The sequence below is a fragment of the Suncus etruscus genome, chromosome 9 (assembly GCF_024139225.1).
Source record: "Suncus etruscus isolate mSunEtr1 chromosome 9, mSunEtr1.pri.cur, whole genome shotgun sequence".
In the NCBI taxonomy this organism is placed as follows: domain Eukaryota; kingdom Metazoa; phylum Chordata; class Mammalia; order Eulipotyphla; family Soricidae; genus Suncus; species Suncus etruscus.
In genome coordinates this window covers 111,235,162-111,249,827 of record NC_064856.1, presented here as the reverse complement: position 1 = coordinate 111,249,827, position 14,666 = coordinate 111,235,162, and the positions used below count along the sequence as shown (strand labels likewise).

Here is a 14,666-nt window from a genome sequence, read left to right as displayed (position 1 = left end):
CTCCCACAGGAGGCACAAAGGGGACAGGGGCAAATAGGAACCCCCTGGACAGCACAACGAGCGCACTCCAGCTCTGCCTCTAGAGAAACACGCTCAGAACTCAGCACTGCCAGGTGACCCCGAAGCCTCTGCCTCAGTCTCCCCATCTATGAAATGGGGTCAGGAAGTGCGCCCAATGCTGAAGCCACTGGCAAGAGGAAATGAGTCAGGCCCTGGCCAGCGCGTGGCCACCCTGGCAGGCGACACTGTTCTAATTTTAGTCCGAGCCCAGCCGAACAGAGCAGGACACGGGACCCAGAAACTAAGGGTTTCCCTGGAGGGAGTAGCGGGACAGTCGGGTGGGCCTAAGGGATCTTGAACCCAGGACTGGGCAACCCTTGGCTGCCCAGAGCAGGACAGACAGGCACTACCGGGACATGCATCTGACGGCGTGTCTGTGTGTCTGTCTATGCATATGACAGCACCGTGCAGGTGTCTCTGTGTCCGTTAGTGTGTAGCAGGTGCATGTATGCCTGTGTGTGTCTGTGTGTGCATGTGACAGCCCTGTGCATGCGTGTGGGGATGTGTCTATGTGTGAGAATGTGTGTACAGATGTCTTCCCTTGCATGAGTGTCTGTGTGCGTAAGCCTCTGTGCCTGCAAATGAAAATGCCGTGCACATGCTAACTAATGTGTCTGGGAGTGGAAACATGGATCCGTGTGCATGTATCTGCAGAGCTGCATTCGTGCCTGCCTGCTGGTACACACGTATGGAATCGCCTATTCTTCCATGCCTGTGTGTTCCTGGATGGGATCACCTGTGCGTGTGGCTATGAACACGAATAAAAGTGTGCGCCGTGTGTGTTCCTGGATGGGAGCGGGCATGTGCCCCCCTGTGTCTGAGAGTGTGTTTGCGTGCATGTTCAGGTATGTAGAAGCATGTACACATGTTCCTTTCTTATGTGGGCCTGGCCCCAGAAGAGCAGCACAGGAGCTTACATGGACACAAGGGAACTCATGATACTTAGGGGCATACATGGAGGTCCGAGCACCTCAGAAGTGTTTCCCCACACTCCTCCTAATCTCCTGGCTGGGGGGACCCTCCTGGGATGTGCCTCCTGGTCAGGAGCAGCAACATATGCAGGAGGCCCCAAGAGCAGGTGTTGAGGGGCGATGGAGCAGCGCGGTCCTGATGCCAGGCCCAGAGTGGGTCACACAGGAGCCCCAAAGTCACAGTTTAACCCCAAAACCAACTCTCCAGAGCTTCTCCAGATGGGACAGTGGCCACGGGCACCACAGCCAAGCAGGACGCAGCCAGGAAGGCCCAACAGGACAAGCCGGGCACACGAAGCCCCAGGTGCCATCACAAGATGTCCTCTCCGAGGGGCAGCTTCCGGGGCGCCCCCAAACACTTCTCCCAGCCCCCCACAGTGGGCCGCGTTCCTGTGTTTGACAGCACCCAGACCCACCGAAGGTCCACACCGGGTGACCCCAGCAGCATCAAGGTTGGGGAAACTGAGGCATGAGACACCAAGTAACTAACTCCCTGAGCCCACAGCCTTGGGAACATCAGCACTGGGGAACACATGCTCCAAGGGCTAGGCCCCTGAGCCTACGGGACACCCACATCCCACAAAACGTCCCGGCTCCCCAGGGCAGGCTGGGACTGCTCAGGCAAAGGCCGTCTGCTCAGACAATTGCCACCAGGGCCAGAGTGCAGCACAGCAGGTAGAGCATTTGCCTCCAATGTGGCCGACCCAGTTCCATCCCCGGCATCCCATAGCATCCCCAGCGCCTGCCAGGAGGGATCCCTGAGCACAGAGCCAGGAGGAACCCCTGGGTGCCACCTGATGTAGCCCAAAAAGAAAAAAGGGAGTCTAGGGGGCTGGAACAATAGTGCATGATGTTGGGTGCCTGCTTTGCACACAGTCAACCCCAGCCCCCCAATATGGCCCCCACTGAGCCCACCAGGACTGACCCCTAAGCACAGAGCCAGGAGTAACTCCTGAGCACCAAAACAAACAAAAATGTGCCACCATCTGGGAGCCATTTCCAGCCCATTTTGTGGGCTCAGGGGTCCCTCCTGGTTCAGGCCTCGGGACCAGACGACACTGGGACTGGAACCCAGATCTTCACATGCAAGGCAAGTGCTCTGCTGTGGTGCCACCACTGCAGCCCCCCAGGGACGGGCGTCTCACTACCAGGATGGGCAGTAGTGAGACGGTGGGCTCCTTAGGCCTCCTCCAGTCCCAAGTGACCACCACAGTCCGGGTCCCCCCAGTCCAGGTTTGGGCCACTTCCTGCAAAACTTGGGAGACTTTTCCAGACTGATAGTTTATTGAGAGTCCCCGACAGGAAAAAGTTCAGGCCACGTTCCGTAGTACCAGAGGTTATCTGGGCTGCCCCAGAGGTGCTGCGGGCCACCTGAGCTATTTACGCCCACGTTGCAAAGAACCGAGACTCAAACTAGGGTGGTCGTCATCCTAGGCATGAAAGTAAGAACCTCAATATTGTACCGACTCTCCAGCCCGAGAAACAGGATTCTACCCCTGACAGGCTTATTACTGACTCGTTTATTTGGGGGCTCCCCATCCCCACTCAGGCATACTCCAAGGACCACATGCTATGACTGGAGGGGTGGGCTGAGCACAAGGCTAGAGCCTGAGGTTGCTTCCTAGGTCTTGGGGAGCCCTTCAGGGGAGCACCGCTGAACCCCAAATTCTTTTTTTTTTTGGTTTTTGGGCCACACCCTGTGACGCTCAGGGGTTACTCCTGGCTATGCGCTCAGAAGTCGCTCCTGGCTTCTTGGGGGACCATATGGGACACCGGGGGATCGAACCGCGGTCCGTCCTAGGCTAGCGCACCTCCAGCGCCACCGCCCGGCCCCTGAACCCCAAATTCTTTAGGGTGCTCAAAGCTGAGCTTGTTCTGGGAAATCCAAGGAAATGGCGCCACCCCTAACCACGAGGGGTCCAGTCCCCCATCCCCCGTTCACAGGCCTGAGGATTTTTGTTGTTGTTGTTGTTGTTGTTGTTGTTTTGCTTTTTGGGCCAAACCCAGTGACTCTCAGGGGTTACTCCTGGCTATGAACTCAGAAATCGCCCCTGGCAGGCTTGGGGGACCATATGGGATGCTGGGGGGTCGAACCATGGTCTGTCGTAGGTTAGCATATGCAAATGCCCTACTGCTTGCACCACTGCTCTACTCTGTCCCCAGCTTTTAAAGGCCCTCTAAGGGATCCCAGGTCCTGCCTCTATGTCAGAGACCTGCAGAATAGAAGGGGCGAGTGGTGATGAAACGGTGGGGGAGCAGAAAGAAAGCAACCCCTGGCCACACCCCAGTTTCAGAAAGATCCCCCAATTCCAGAGGGGCAAACTTTAGCCCTGCTGAAACCAGCCGGGGACTCGCCCGAGGACACCTGCTCAGCATCACCCAGCGAGAGATCAAGGGACAGATGACAGATGTCGCCGCCTCTGAAGTCGATCACGAGGGTCAAAGGACAGGAGTGACTCTGAACAGAGTGACCCTGAACACGGAGACCCTGAGCACAGAGCAAGCCTTGATCACCCCGGGTGTGGCCCCAAAATAAACAAATAAAAAAGCCAACATGGGTTTAAAAAAACAATGGGGGGGTGAGGGGGTTCTTCACAAATCTCAAAATATCCTATGGGCGGAGATAAAAACAACATCAAGGGGGCCCCAGAGCAAGAGCACAGCGGGGAGGGCATTTGTCTTGCAGGAGGCCTACCGGGGTTCAATCCCCGGCATCCCACAGGGTCCCCCCACCCCCAGCCTGCCAGGACTGATTCCTGAGCGCAGAGCCAGAAGGAACACCTGAGCATTGGCAGGTGTGGCCCAAAAACCCACAAAATAAATATTTTTTTAAAAAATTCAAAATCAAATAGCATCACGCTGATAAAGCAGATTCTGACAAGCAAAGTTGCAGGATGGAAGGTTCCAGAAGGATGAGCCAGCTACCGGGAAAGGAGTGCCTGGAAGAGGAGCGTTTTAAGGGACTGGGGTCGGGCTGAGCCAGCAGCACCTCCACTTGCCAGATGGACCAGACACACAGAAATGCTGAGCTTTTCCTGTAGAACCCCCCTCCGCCCCCCAAACCCACAGAAAATCAGTCAAGTCTGGATGCAAAACACTAAAGTGGGAACAGCCCAGGAAGGAAGGAAAGGAAGCGAGTTCTAAGCCGAAACAGGGCAAAAGGCAACAGCGACAGAGCTAACGCACCAGACACAGCAAGAGTCCTCACACCAAGGAACAGGCCGAGGGACAGTGCAGCAGGGAAGACATTTGCTTTGCCCGGAGGCCAGTCCCTCCAGCACCCCAGAGAGTAGTCCCCAGCGCCCACCAGGAGGAGTGACCCCAAGTGCAGAGGCAGGAATAAGCCCTGAGTGGCCTCCCAAGAAATAAAAACAAAGCCAAACCCAAAATCAAACTCGGGAACAGCGCCAAAGAACCAGCCCTGCAGGGAAGTCACAGTCCTTGCACGTGGCCAGTCCCAGTACGGTCCCCAGCGTGTGTAGTCCCCCCAAGAACGGCCACAAGTGACCCTTGAGAACCATCGCGACTGACCCAAGTGCAAAAATGTGAATAAATTAAATGGTTCCCAGGTCAGTCCTGCACTTAAATACAAATAGATATGCGTTGGTTCTTTGGAGTTTGTCTTGGGGTTGTTTTCTGGTTGTTGTTGTTTGTTTGTTTTGTTTTTGGGTCACACCCAGCAGTGCTCAGTGGTTACTCCTGGCTCTATGCTCAGAAATTACTCCTGGCAGGCTCGGGGGAACCATATGGGATGCTGGGATTCAAACCCAAGGCAAACACTCTACCTCTATGCTATCTCTCCGACCCCTGTTTGTTTGTTTGTTTGTTTGTTTTGGATTTGGGGCTACACCTGGCAATGCTCAGGGGACCTTAGAGGGGACTAAATCAAGTTGACTAAGTACAATGCAAATGGCCTGTCTACTACATTCTCTCTCCAGTCTGATCAGTTATTATTATTATTGGCAAATACGGAGTCCAGGAGTGCTGGGAGAAACGCCTGGCATCATTAGTCATCAGGGAAAGTGCAAAGCAAACCCACAACACACCCACCCACCCTTGCATACACACACACACCCTAGGAAAGGCAAACCCACAACACACCCACTTCTCTCTCTCTCACACACACACACACACACACACACACACACACACACACACACATACACACACAGGTGACAGTCTGGCAGCCCCTCTCAAAACTAAACCTCCGGGGGCCGAGTAAGCATGTTTCCCCAAGTGGTAGCACTTGTCCTGCATTCATGAGGCCCTGAGCTGAACCCGGGAAACCAGGGCCCCCCAGCACTACCCAAGGGGCCCCCCACAAAAGAACTAAAGCAGAATGAGCATCTGGTCCAGCTCTCCATATCAGGTTTATTTCTCGAAGAGAAAGAAGGGTGATGGCAGAGATCTCCCCAGCATCCCTCAGAATGGAGTGATGAGCCTTAGGGATGACCACAGACCACTCATTCCCCAGGTCCGGGAGCCCCCAGATCCCACCTTCTATCTCCCTTTCTGACCTCTGGTCAGCCTAGTAGGGCCGCCTCCAAGGGGTTGACCCGTGCCCAGAAATAGCAGAGCTGGGCTGGGCCATTCAGACAGGTGGTCCTTCTGGAAGTGCTCCCTAAGTCCCTGAGGTGGAGAGGAAGGAACCCACAGGCAAGGCTTCAGCAGGAAGCAGGAAACACTGTCTCTGGACAAAAAGGGAAACTGAGGCACAAGCAGTCCTTCAGGATCCCACAAGGGGACAGTGAGGGGAAATGCACAAATCTTCCCCAGACTCTTGCAAAGGACCCCAGGAGCCTCTCTCTGCACACGCCCTTGTTTCAGTTAAGCCCCCGAAAATGTGTGAAGACCAGCAAGAAGTGGCCCAGAAAGACTCTGAGAGAAAGTGGGTTGCAGACTGCGTATACAGGAGGTGCAAAGTGGATCCCCAGCACCTCACAGTCCCCCAAAAATGCCAGGGAGTGGCCCCGAGCACTGGCCACAACGTCACCACCGTTTCTTTTCCCAGAAAAATGCATGTGGGGGTCAGAGGGACAGCATAGCAAGGAGGATGTTTGCCTTGCTCACACCTAACCCAGGTTCGATCCCAGAGGGTTCCCAGAGCCTAGCAGGAATAATTTAAGAGCACAGAGCCAGGAGTAACCCGAGTACCGACAGGTGCACCCCCAAACAGAAACAAAAAGACACAAAGAATAAGCATTCCTCAATCAGCCTCCCCCCCCCCACTCCTTCTCTGTCTCCTCTCCCATCTCCAAACTCAGTGGTAAAATCAGGGTCCCGCAGAGCTGGCCCTGAGGCCTACCTAGATCAAACCTCCTTCCAGCCACTGTGGGCTTCGGGGAGCTTGCACGGCCATAAAAGGGAACGGGGCGCTCGGCCAGACTGCACCCCGACCCCAAGTACACTCTGCAAGAACTGAGATTCCCAGTGCTGAGAGCCCTCGCTCTGAGATGCCAGCTGCATGGACTCAAGAGAGACACAGACAAGAGACAAACATACAGACAGACAGCAGACAGACACACAGACAACCAACACAGCACAGACAGCAGACAGACACACAGATACATGAACAGCTGACAGACTGCAGACATATAGACACATGAACAGCTGACAGACACACAGACAGCAGACAGACAAAGGGACAGCAGAAATATAGACACAGACAGCAGACACATGAACTAACAGTCAACACACAGACACTGGGACACAGAAGAGACACAGACATACAGACAGACAGACAGACAGGGACATTCACACGGACAGCTAACGGATGCATAGGCAGCAAACAGACAAGAAGCAGACATACAAATAATACTGATAAACATGGACAGCAGACAGAGCAGACAAACAAGACACAGAGACAGCTGACAGACACACGGGCAGCAGACACAGACAGCAGGACGGTGGCCGGGGCCGGAGCAGGGGTCACTCCTGAATGAACAGGGACCTGCCCCCCAATTCAAGGCAGAAAGAATGTGCTAGAAAGCGTGAGACGGACATGGACCACAGTGAGGGTCTGTTCAGCCCCGTAGATACTTCTCGGGGGTCCTTTGATCTCACGGGGGTTTAAGTTAAACAATAACACCAACAGACCAAAACAGTGATAGTTCAGCGGGGTAGGGAGCCCGCCTACACACAGCCACGGCCGACCCGAGTTCAATCTCCAGCACCAGCTATGGTCCTCAGAGCACCTCCAGGAGAGATCCCAGAGCACCAGCAAGATTGATCCCTGAGCACCACCGAGAGATACCTGAGCGCCACTGCGAGTGATCCCTGAGTCCTGCCATGTGTGACCCCAAAACAGGACAACCAAAACCAAATCAACCCAAGCTCAACTGAGCACCTTTCCCAGGACATCGAGTGCTGCCGGCCTCCGAGTCTTCAGGAAGCTTCCCTCGCCTCCGGAGCGCGCGCAGACACGCAGACATCCTGCCAGGCTCTCGTCCGAGGGAAAGGCGGGAAGCATTCTAGCCCCATCTTCCAGAAAAGTGGGCGCACCCTGAGGCTCCTCTGTCCAAGGACCACCCGGTCAGGCCCACAGATTAGATGTCCCAGTCCTAGTGAGGTGTCCGCTCCTCACCCTATTTCCTGCCCACTTCTAAGGTCATCCCCACTTCTAAGGCTCCCCTTCCTGGGGAAGGGCAGGGATATGCTGCGAGTTAAGCAAGCCAGGGTGACCCCAGAGCCCCGCACTGCTGCAGGAAACCGAGTCCCCCACAGAAAACTCAAGGACTCCCCACACACTGGTTGCTCCCACTGAGTGGAAACCAGCTCCAAACCCAATGGGCAGGGCCTGGGTCAGGCGTCTCTAAGTCTCCAAGAGGCAGACGGCAGGAGGGTTGGTGGGGGGCCTTCTCAGGGGGCCCCATAGCTCTGAGTAACCATCACTCTCTAGGGGCGGCTCTTGGACAGGTTGGAGCAGCAGAAAGAAGCCAGGCCACCCAAGCTCTCCACCGGGACCCCTAGAACAAAGGCGTTTCCATGGGCCCCGACTTTCAAATGGTAACAGGAAGCCATCGGGAGAAATAATCAGCCATCAACACACCAGTATGCCCGGTCCAGGTGGTATGCAGGGTGGCAGAGGCCACATGGGACCCACCCCAGAAATCCAGAAGGGACAGCACAGTGGGGAGGAGGGCGTTTGCCTTGCATGGGCAGACTAGGGTTCAATCCCAGTTGCGCCTTAGGGCCCCCCACCCAGCACCGCCAGGAGTCATCCCTTAGTGCGGAGCCTGGGGTAAGCCCTGAGTAAGCCCTGAGTGTTGCTGGGTTTGGACTCAGAACCCAAATAAAATAAAACTAAAACCAAAACCATTATGAACCCAAGAAGGGCTGGGCCGGGCCACCTCCCCAAGTTCCATTTCAGGCCAGTCCCACAGCCGTCTGGTCTGTAATTGGAGGAGGTGGGAGCCGCCAAGACCCTCACACCCAGGCGTCCCAATGTGGGAACAATCTGTCTTTTCCTGTCTCCTGCACACTCCAATTCCATCTCCTCCTCCAGGGCTGGCGCCCCAGCAGCAGAAAGCCAGCCAGCGTCAGTCACGTCTCCCCCAAAAGTTCAGGAAATCCAACACTCGGAGCGAGTGAAAAGCAAAGCCAGCAAAGCCAGCAAAGCCAGGCTGTCTGCGGAACCCCACCTTCAACACAGACACCGCGGGGCCCCAGCAAATAATAAAATAAAATAAAAAACAACAAAACCCCTTTGCCCGCGGGATCCAGGCATTTCCTGAAAGAAAAGGAGCAGGCAGGCCCTGCAGAAGGTCCCAGATAGGGACATTGTTTTGGTCACCTTGTTTTCCCAGTGTCAGCCCCAGCCGGGAAGTGCAAACAGGCTGGAGAGAGACACAAATGCGGGGTGGGGGAAGGAAGAGTCCTCTGGGGCTCTGGCTGGGAAACAGGGGGGCTCTCTCCCTGCCCCTCAAATCTCCAAATCTCGGCGCAGTGCCCCCCGTCCGAGAACCAGGCCAGGCCCCTTCCCTGCCTGCCGTGTCCACACTGGAGATATTTGGGGAGACAGCTGTTTGCCTCGGAGAGGCCCAGACAAAGGGAACCAGCCCCCCCTTCCCCACCAACTGCCACTACCACCAGCACCCAGCGGCCCCAGAGAGGGGGCAGACAGGGAGGAGGGCATAGGCCCGACTCGGGGGTGCCTCACCCCAAACCCCTGGAAAGAAAGAAGGAAGGCAGGAAGGAAGGAAGAACTCGGGTCAGAGACCGACTCCAAAACCACATGGAACGCTCACTTGGATTCAAACAACACGTGTAGCTTAGCTTCCCAGGCGGCGACACCTCAACCTGGCACCCCTGGCACTCTCCAAAAAAGTTGGGCAAAGCCACGGGCCGGCCCTGGAGCTCCCCAAAACAGAGCAGCGCCCCGTCCCACGCGTGGCGCGCGCGCGCTTGGAGAGGACGCGGCCAAAGCGCACGGCTTGGCAGGGTGCCTGCCCACCACCACCCCCTGCCCGGACCCTCGAGGGGCGCCAGGGGGCTCCTGGCAGGTGCCAGCTGGGGGGCTGCCACTCGGGGGGCAGCCAGGTCCCAGCCTGGGGGGGTCCCAGCAAGAAGTTGGTGGCCATTGGAAAGGGGCCACGGGCCTGAGCAGGACCGACCAGGGCGGGGCGGCCAAGGCTGGGCCGGGAGTGTCCCCAGATCGGGGCCCACCACACCACCACCCCGGGGCCCCTTCCCGGCGGGCCTGCGGGCGGGCGCACAGTGGGGCGCGCCCGGGGCCCGGGCAGGTGAGGACCCGCCCGCCCGCGCCGTGCGCACCTGGCTGGCGGGGTCGGCGACCCCAGAGCGCGATCGCGCCTCCCAAGGGACCCCCGGAGCCCTGGGGAAGCGCCCGCCCGGGGTGGGAGACCCCCCAGACCCGGGCCGGGCCGGGGCCAGACAAAGGGTCCCGCTTGGAGAGGAGACCTGCGGCGCCCCAACTTGCAAAGTGGCGTCCGGGGCGCCCCCAAAGCCGACCCTACCCGCGGCGGGCGCCAGGCTGCAGCAGAGCGCGAGCAGCAGCCGCTCCATGGCCCGCTCCGGCCCGACGGCGCCGCGCGCTGCCTCGCTCCCCGACTCGCTCCTCACTCGGGCTCCATGGCGCGGGGCTGGGGTGCAGCTCCCCCCGCCGGGGCGCGGGCAGGAGGCGGGGAAGCCGCAGCGGAAGCCGAGCCGGTCTCCGCCCCCCGCCCCGCCGCGCCCCCCGGGCCCTCCCGCGGGCGCCCCCCGGAGCCCGGGCGCGCGGAGACCCAGACGGACGCGCCGAGGCGCCAAGGCGCAAAGGCGCGCGGGGGCTCCAGGACGCACGCTGGGGAAACTGAGGCCCGCTTCCGGCAAAGGGGGGGACCCTCCAGGCAGAGTGGGGTCGCCTGGGGCTTGGTCCAGGCTGCTCCCCTCCCTGCACCCCAACTGTGCCCTGGTGGGCTGCTCTGCTCTCACCCCACTGACGTCCCACCCAAGGGTAGGGGGTGCCCAGTGTGTCCCCCGGCGCAGGGTTCAGACCCTCTCTACGCCCACCTGCAGGAGATAGGAGGCCTTGAGGGTCTTGGGGTATGCAGAGAAGTGGAGGCCACTCTCCATCACCCCCACCCCCGGATGCGCTGAGTCCCCTTCCTTGGGAGGGGTTGGCAATGCCTGGGTCAAACCCAGTCAGGGATCCTGCAAAAAGGACAGCCGTCTGCCAGCAGGGGACACTACCAGGGCCTGCCCTGACCCCCTGAGGAACTCAAAGGTCAAGGGTGATGAAGGGGGTGGGGGTGGGAATGAGGCCAGGAAAGGGGCCGAAGGTCAGCTGCAGAGGAGAAGTGTGGCCAGGACTAAAAGGGGCCCCCAGCAACCTCGGGGGTTTATGCAGTCTGAGTGTCCCAGGGGTCCAAGTGACATAAGGTGGGTAAAACACTAAGCCTGGTTTTATCCCTGGTACCACAGAGGGTCCCTCTGTGGCTCAAAAACTAAACTAAAAACTGGGGCCCAAGTTACAGATAGATAAGAGGGGAGGGCCTTTGCCTTGCACGCAGCCAACTCAGGTTCAATCCCTGGCATCCATAAGGTTCCCCCGAGTCTGCCCTAGGGCAGAGCCAGGAGTAACTCCTGAGCACCGCCAAGTATGGCCCCAAAACAAAAACAAAACAAACCCACAAAAAAGATCCCAATGGGAAAAGGGTTGTGGGAGGCCAGGCCCAGCCCCCATTAAGCAAATGACGCAAGAGAAGGTGACCCTTGGCCTTGGCTGGGAATTCTTCCTGCCCCAGAGGACACAGAAAGGGGGTACAGTGGGCACAGAGCCCGGGAGTCCGAGGGACTCCAGTGCTGGCTCTGGGCGAGTCCACTGTGGAAGGGACACAGAGTCCCCCATGCCCACCCTAATGAGCCGGGGGCACCCAAAAGAACAACCTCGGGTATCCTAAGTGGGCAGAAGTTTAAGTAAAGTTGGCGGCAGATTTCCGTCTACAAAGCCTTGATGTGCCCTGCAGGACATCATGGATCCTTGGAGCAGAACTGGGGAAAGCGCTCAATGTCCATTCCCTGGAGGACTTGCCCCTGGGTCTCAGCCTTGATTCAAGGGACCCCACCCCTCAATTCACACTGAAAACTGAGGACCCACTGGTTCCCTGTGGTCCTTGGGGGCTACACTGGGGTGTCCTCCCGGCTCCCACCAGAGGGTGTCCCAGAGAAGAATTGTGGCTTTTCAGTCCCAGCAGAACTCAGGGCCACTCACTTATTCTGGGCCAGGACACCTGTCATACCCAGGGCCAGCAGTGGACAGACAAGGGACAGGAGGACTCGGGTGAAAGAGACGGGGACGCTGCAGGGGCCGTTGTGGGGGGGACATAGCCCAAGGCCCACTGGAATACAAGTTTAACAGTTCAAATCGAGGCAGGACATGCAGTTGGTTCCAGATTTGCATGAGGGGAGGGAGACTGGGCCAAGATAACAGTCTCCCCCACACACACTGGTAAGTAGAAGGAACAAATCCTCATGGGTGGGGGCACAGACTCCCCAATTTCTGTCGTCCTCTGATCCTAAAACAGAGGCCTGAGCTGAACCTGTCTGTGGAACTCTTCCCTGTCCCCATGATGGTCCAAAGGAGCAGCTAGGAAGAAAGAGAGTCTATGGCTGAGCCCTGAACCCAGAGGTGAGGGGACCCCCCTGATCAGGGGCACCCCTAGGAACTGGGGTACATTGGGGCTCAGGGCAGGGGTGGACAGCACCCAGCCTCCGTTGGGTGGGCACATAGGCAGGAAGCCTTTCCCAGGCAGAAGGGCCCAGGAAAGCTCAAATGGCTGAGGTCACACTGTGGAGGCGGGAGACAGGTTCGAGCCCAGGCACCTCATGGACCTCTCAGACACAGCCAGGAGTGATCCCTGAGCACAGAGCCAAGGTCAGCCTCGAGAACCCTGGGGGTGGCCCCGGAACAACAAACAAGAAAAATGAGCAAGCAAATAAACAACTGTGAGGCTGTGCAGAGCAGGGGGTGCCGGTTTCGCTGCAGGGAAGGTTGTGGCTTAGCAGCCCTGAAGGCTGAGGAAAGACAGCGGGTCAACCAGAGTCAACCATCAACCAGGGTTCGACCCTGGCATCCCATAGGGTCCTGAGCACCACCAGGAGTAATTCCTGAGCATGAAGCCAGGAGTAACCCCTGATCATCGCTGGGTGTGACCCAAAAATAAATTTAAACTTTTTTAACTTTGAGCCACACCCCACGGTCCTCTGAGGTCACTCCCAGCTCTGTGCTCAGAAATCGCTCCTGGCTTGGAGGACCATATGGGACACCGGGGAATTGAACCCTGGTCCATCCGTCTGCCTTATGCCCTGCGCCACAGCTCCAGCCCCTAAACATTTTTTTTAGTTAAAAAAAATAAAAAGGGGGGCTGGAGAGATAGCATGGAGGTAAGGCGTTCTCCTTGCATGCGGAATGTCGGTGGTTCAAATCTCAGCATCCCATAAGGTCCCCCGAGACTGCCAGGAGCAATTTCTGAGCGTAGAGCCAGGAGTAACCCCTGAACGCTGCTGGGTATGACCCAAAAAAACAAAAAGAAAGAAAGAAGGAAGGAAGGAAGGAAGGAAGGAAGGAAGGAAGGAAGGAAGGAAGGAAGGAAGGAAGGAAGGAAGGAAGGAAGGAAGGAAGGAAGGAAGGAAGGAAGGAAGGAAGGAAGAAGGAAAGAAAGAAAGAAAGAAAGAAAGAAAGAAAGAAAGAAAGAAAGAAAGAAAGAAAGAAAGAAAGAAAGAAAGAAAGAAAGAAAGAAAGAAAGAAAGAAAGAAAGCTGGAGGAGCCGGGTAGGTGGCGCTGGAGGTAAGGTGTCTGCCTTGCAAGCGCTAGCCAAGGAAGGACCACGGTTCGATCCCCCGGCGTCCCATATGGTCCCCCCAAGCCAGGGGCGATTTCTGAGCACATAGCCAGGAGTAACCCCTGAGCGTCAAATGGGTGTGGCCCAAAAACAAAAAAAAAAAAAAAGAAAGAAAGAAAGCTGGAGCAGTGGCACAGTGGTCAGGTGTTTGCCTTGCACCCAGCTGACCTAGGACAGACAGCGGTTCAATCCCCCAGAGTCCCATATGGTCCTCCAAGCCAAGACCGATTCTGAGCGCATAGCCAGAAGTAACCCCGGAGCATCACCGGGTGTGGCCCAAAAAAACAAAAATAAATTTAATTAATTAATTAATTAAAAGGTCCAGAGTTGATAGTACAGTGGATAAGATGATCAGTAAGGATTTGCCAGGCATGCAGTTGGACCAGGTTCAATCCCCAACATCCCATATGGTCCCCTGAGCCTGCCAAGAGAAATTCCTAAGCACAGAGCCAGGAGTAACCCGTGAGCACTGCCGGGTGCATCCAAAAAACAAACAAAAAAAAATCTCTTAATTTAAAACAATAGCTTGAATGTTTGTCAATTCCAGGAAAGCAACATGGGGTAGAACTTTCTAGTGCTTTTCAGTGCGGAGCTCAGAGACGACTCGAACCCAAGCAGGACCACCAGAGCTCTGAATGGTGGGTGCAGGGGTGGCCCCGAGAGGTGCAGGAGCAGGTAGGTGCCCTGCGAGGGGTGGGGCTGGCAGAGACATCACTGCCACAGGGAAGTGCCTCTTAGCCCCTCCCCCAAGGTCTTGGCCTGATTCCTGGTTCTGGGGATCCCTGCGCCCCTCCATGAGCCCCTGTGACTAGGGAGTTCCCAGTTCCCAGGCCCTGTCCTGTGTCTGGGCATTTAGGTTTTTTGGCGGTGAGGGGCGAGGAGGAGATTCTCCAGGGAGAGAGGGTATATCCACGGTGGTAAACCCAGTGGGCACTGCACCTGGTTTGTGGTGTGTAACCAAGCAGATGTCCCCCCCGCCCCCCCCCCCCGAGAAGTCGATCCCAATTTCAAATGAGCTATTGGGTGATCACCTCTGGGGCTGGGCTGCACACCCCACTTTTCTGGGCCACGCACCCTCAAGGGGCCCCAGGGTGGGCCCAAGCGATAGCACAGCTGAAAGGGTGTTTGCCTTACACACAGCCCACCCGGGTTGATCCATGGGATGCCATAGGGGCCCCTGAACCTGCCAGGAGTAATTTCTGAGCTCTGCTTATTGTGGTCCAAAAACAAAAGAGAAAGTGTGTGTGTGTGTGTGTGTGTGTGTGTGTGTGAGAGAGAGAGAGAGAGAGAGAGA

General features: G+C 57.0%; 1 protein-coding gene across 1 annotated transcript in view; it reads right to left on the bottom strand.

Annotated features, from left to right (window-relative positions):
• LRP5 (LDL receptor related protein 5) overlaps positions 1 to 10,135 on the bottom strand; it is a 54,727-nt gene extending 44,592 nt beyond the window's left edge. The window contains exon 1 of the mRNA XM_049781186.1: positions 10,007 to 10,135. Within this exon, the coding sequence (XP_049637143.1) occupies positions 10,007 to 10,055 (49 nt within the window). The 5' untranslated portion in view covers positions 10,056 to 10,135. The remainder of the gene's footprint in view (positions 1 to 10,006) is intronic.
• Between the last annotated feature and the right edge of the window lie 4,531 nt (positions 10,136 to 14,666).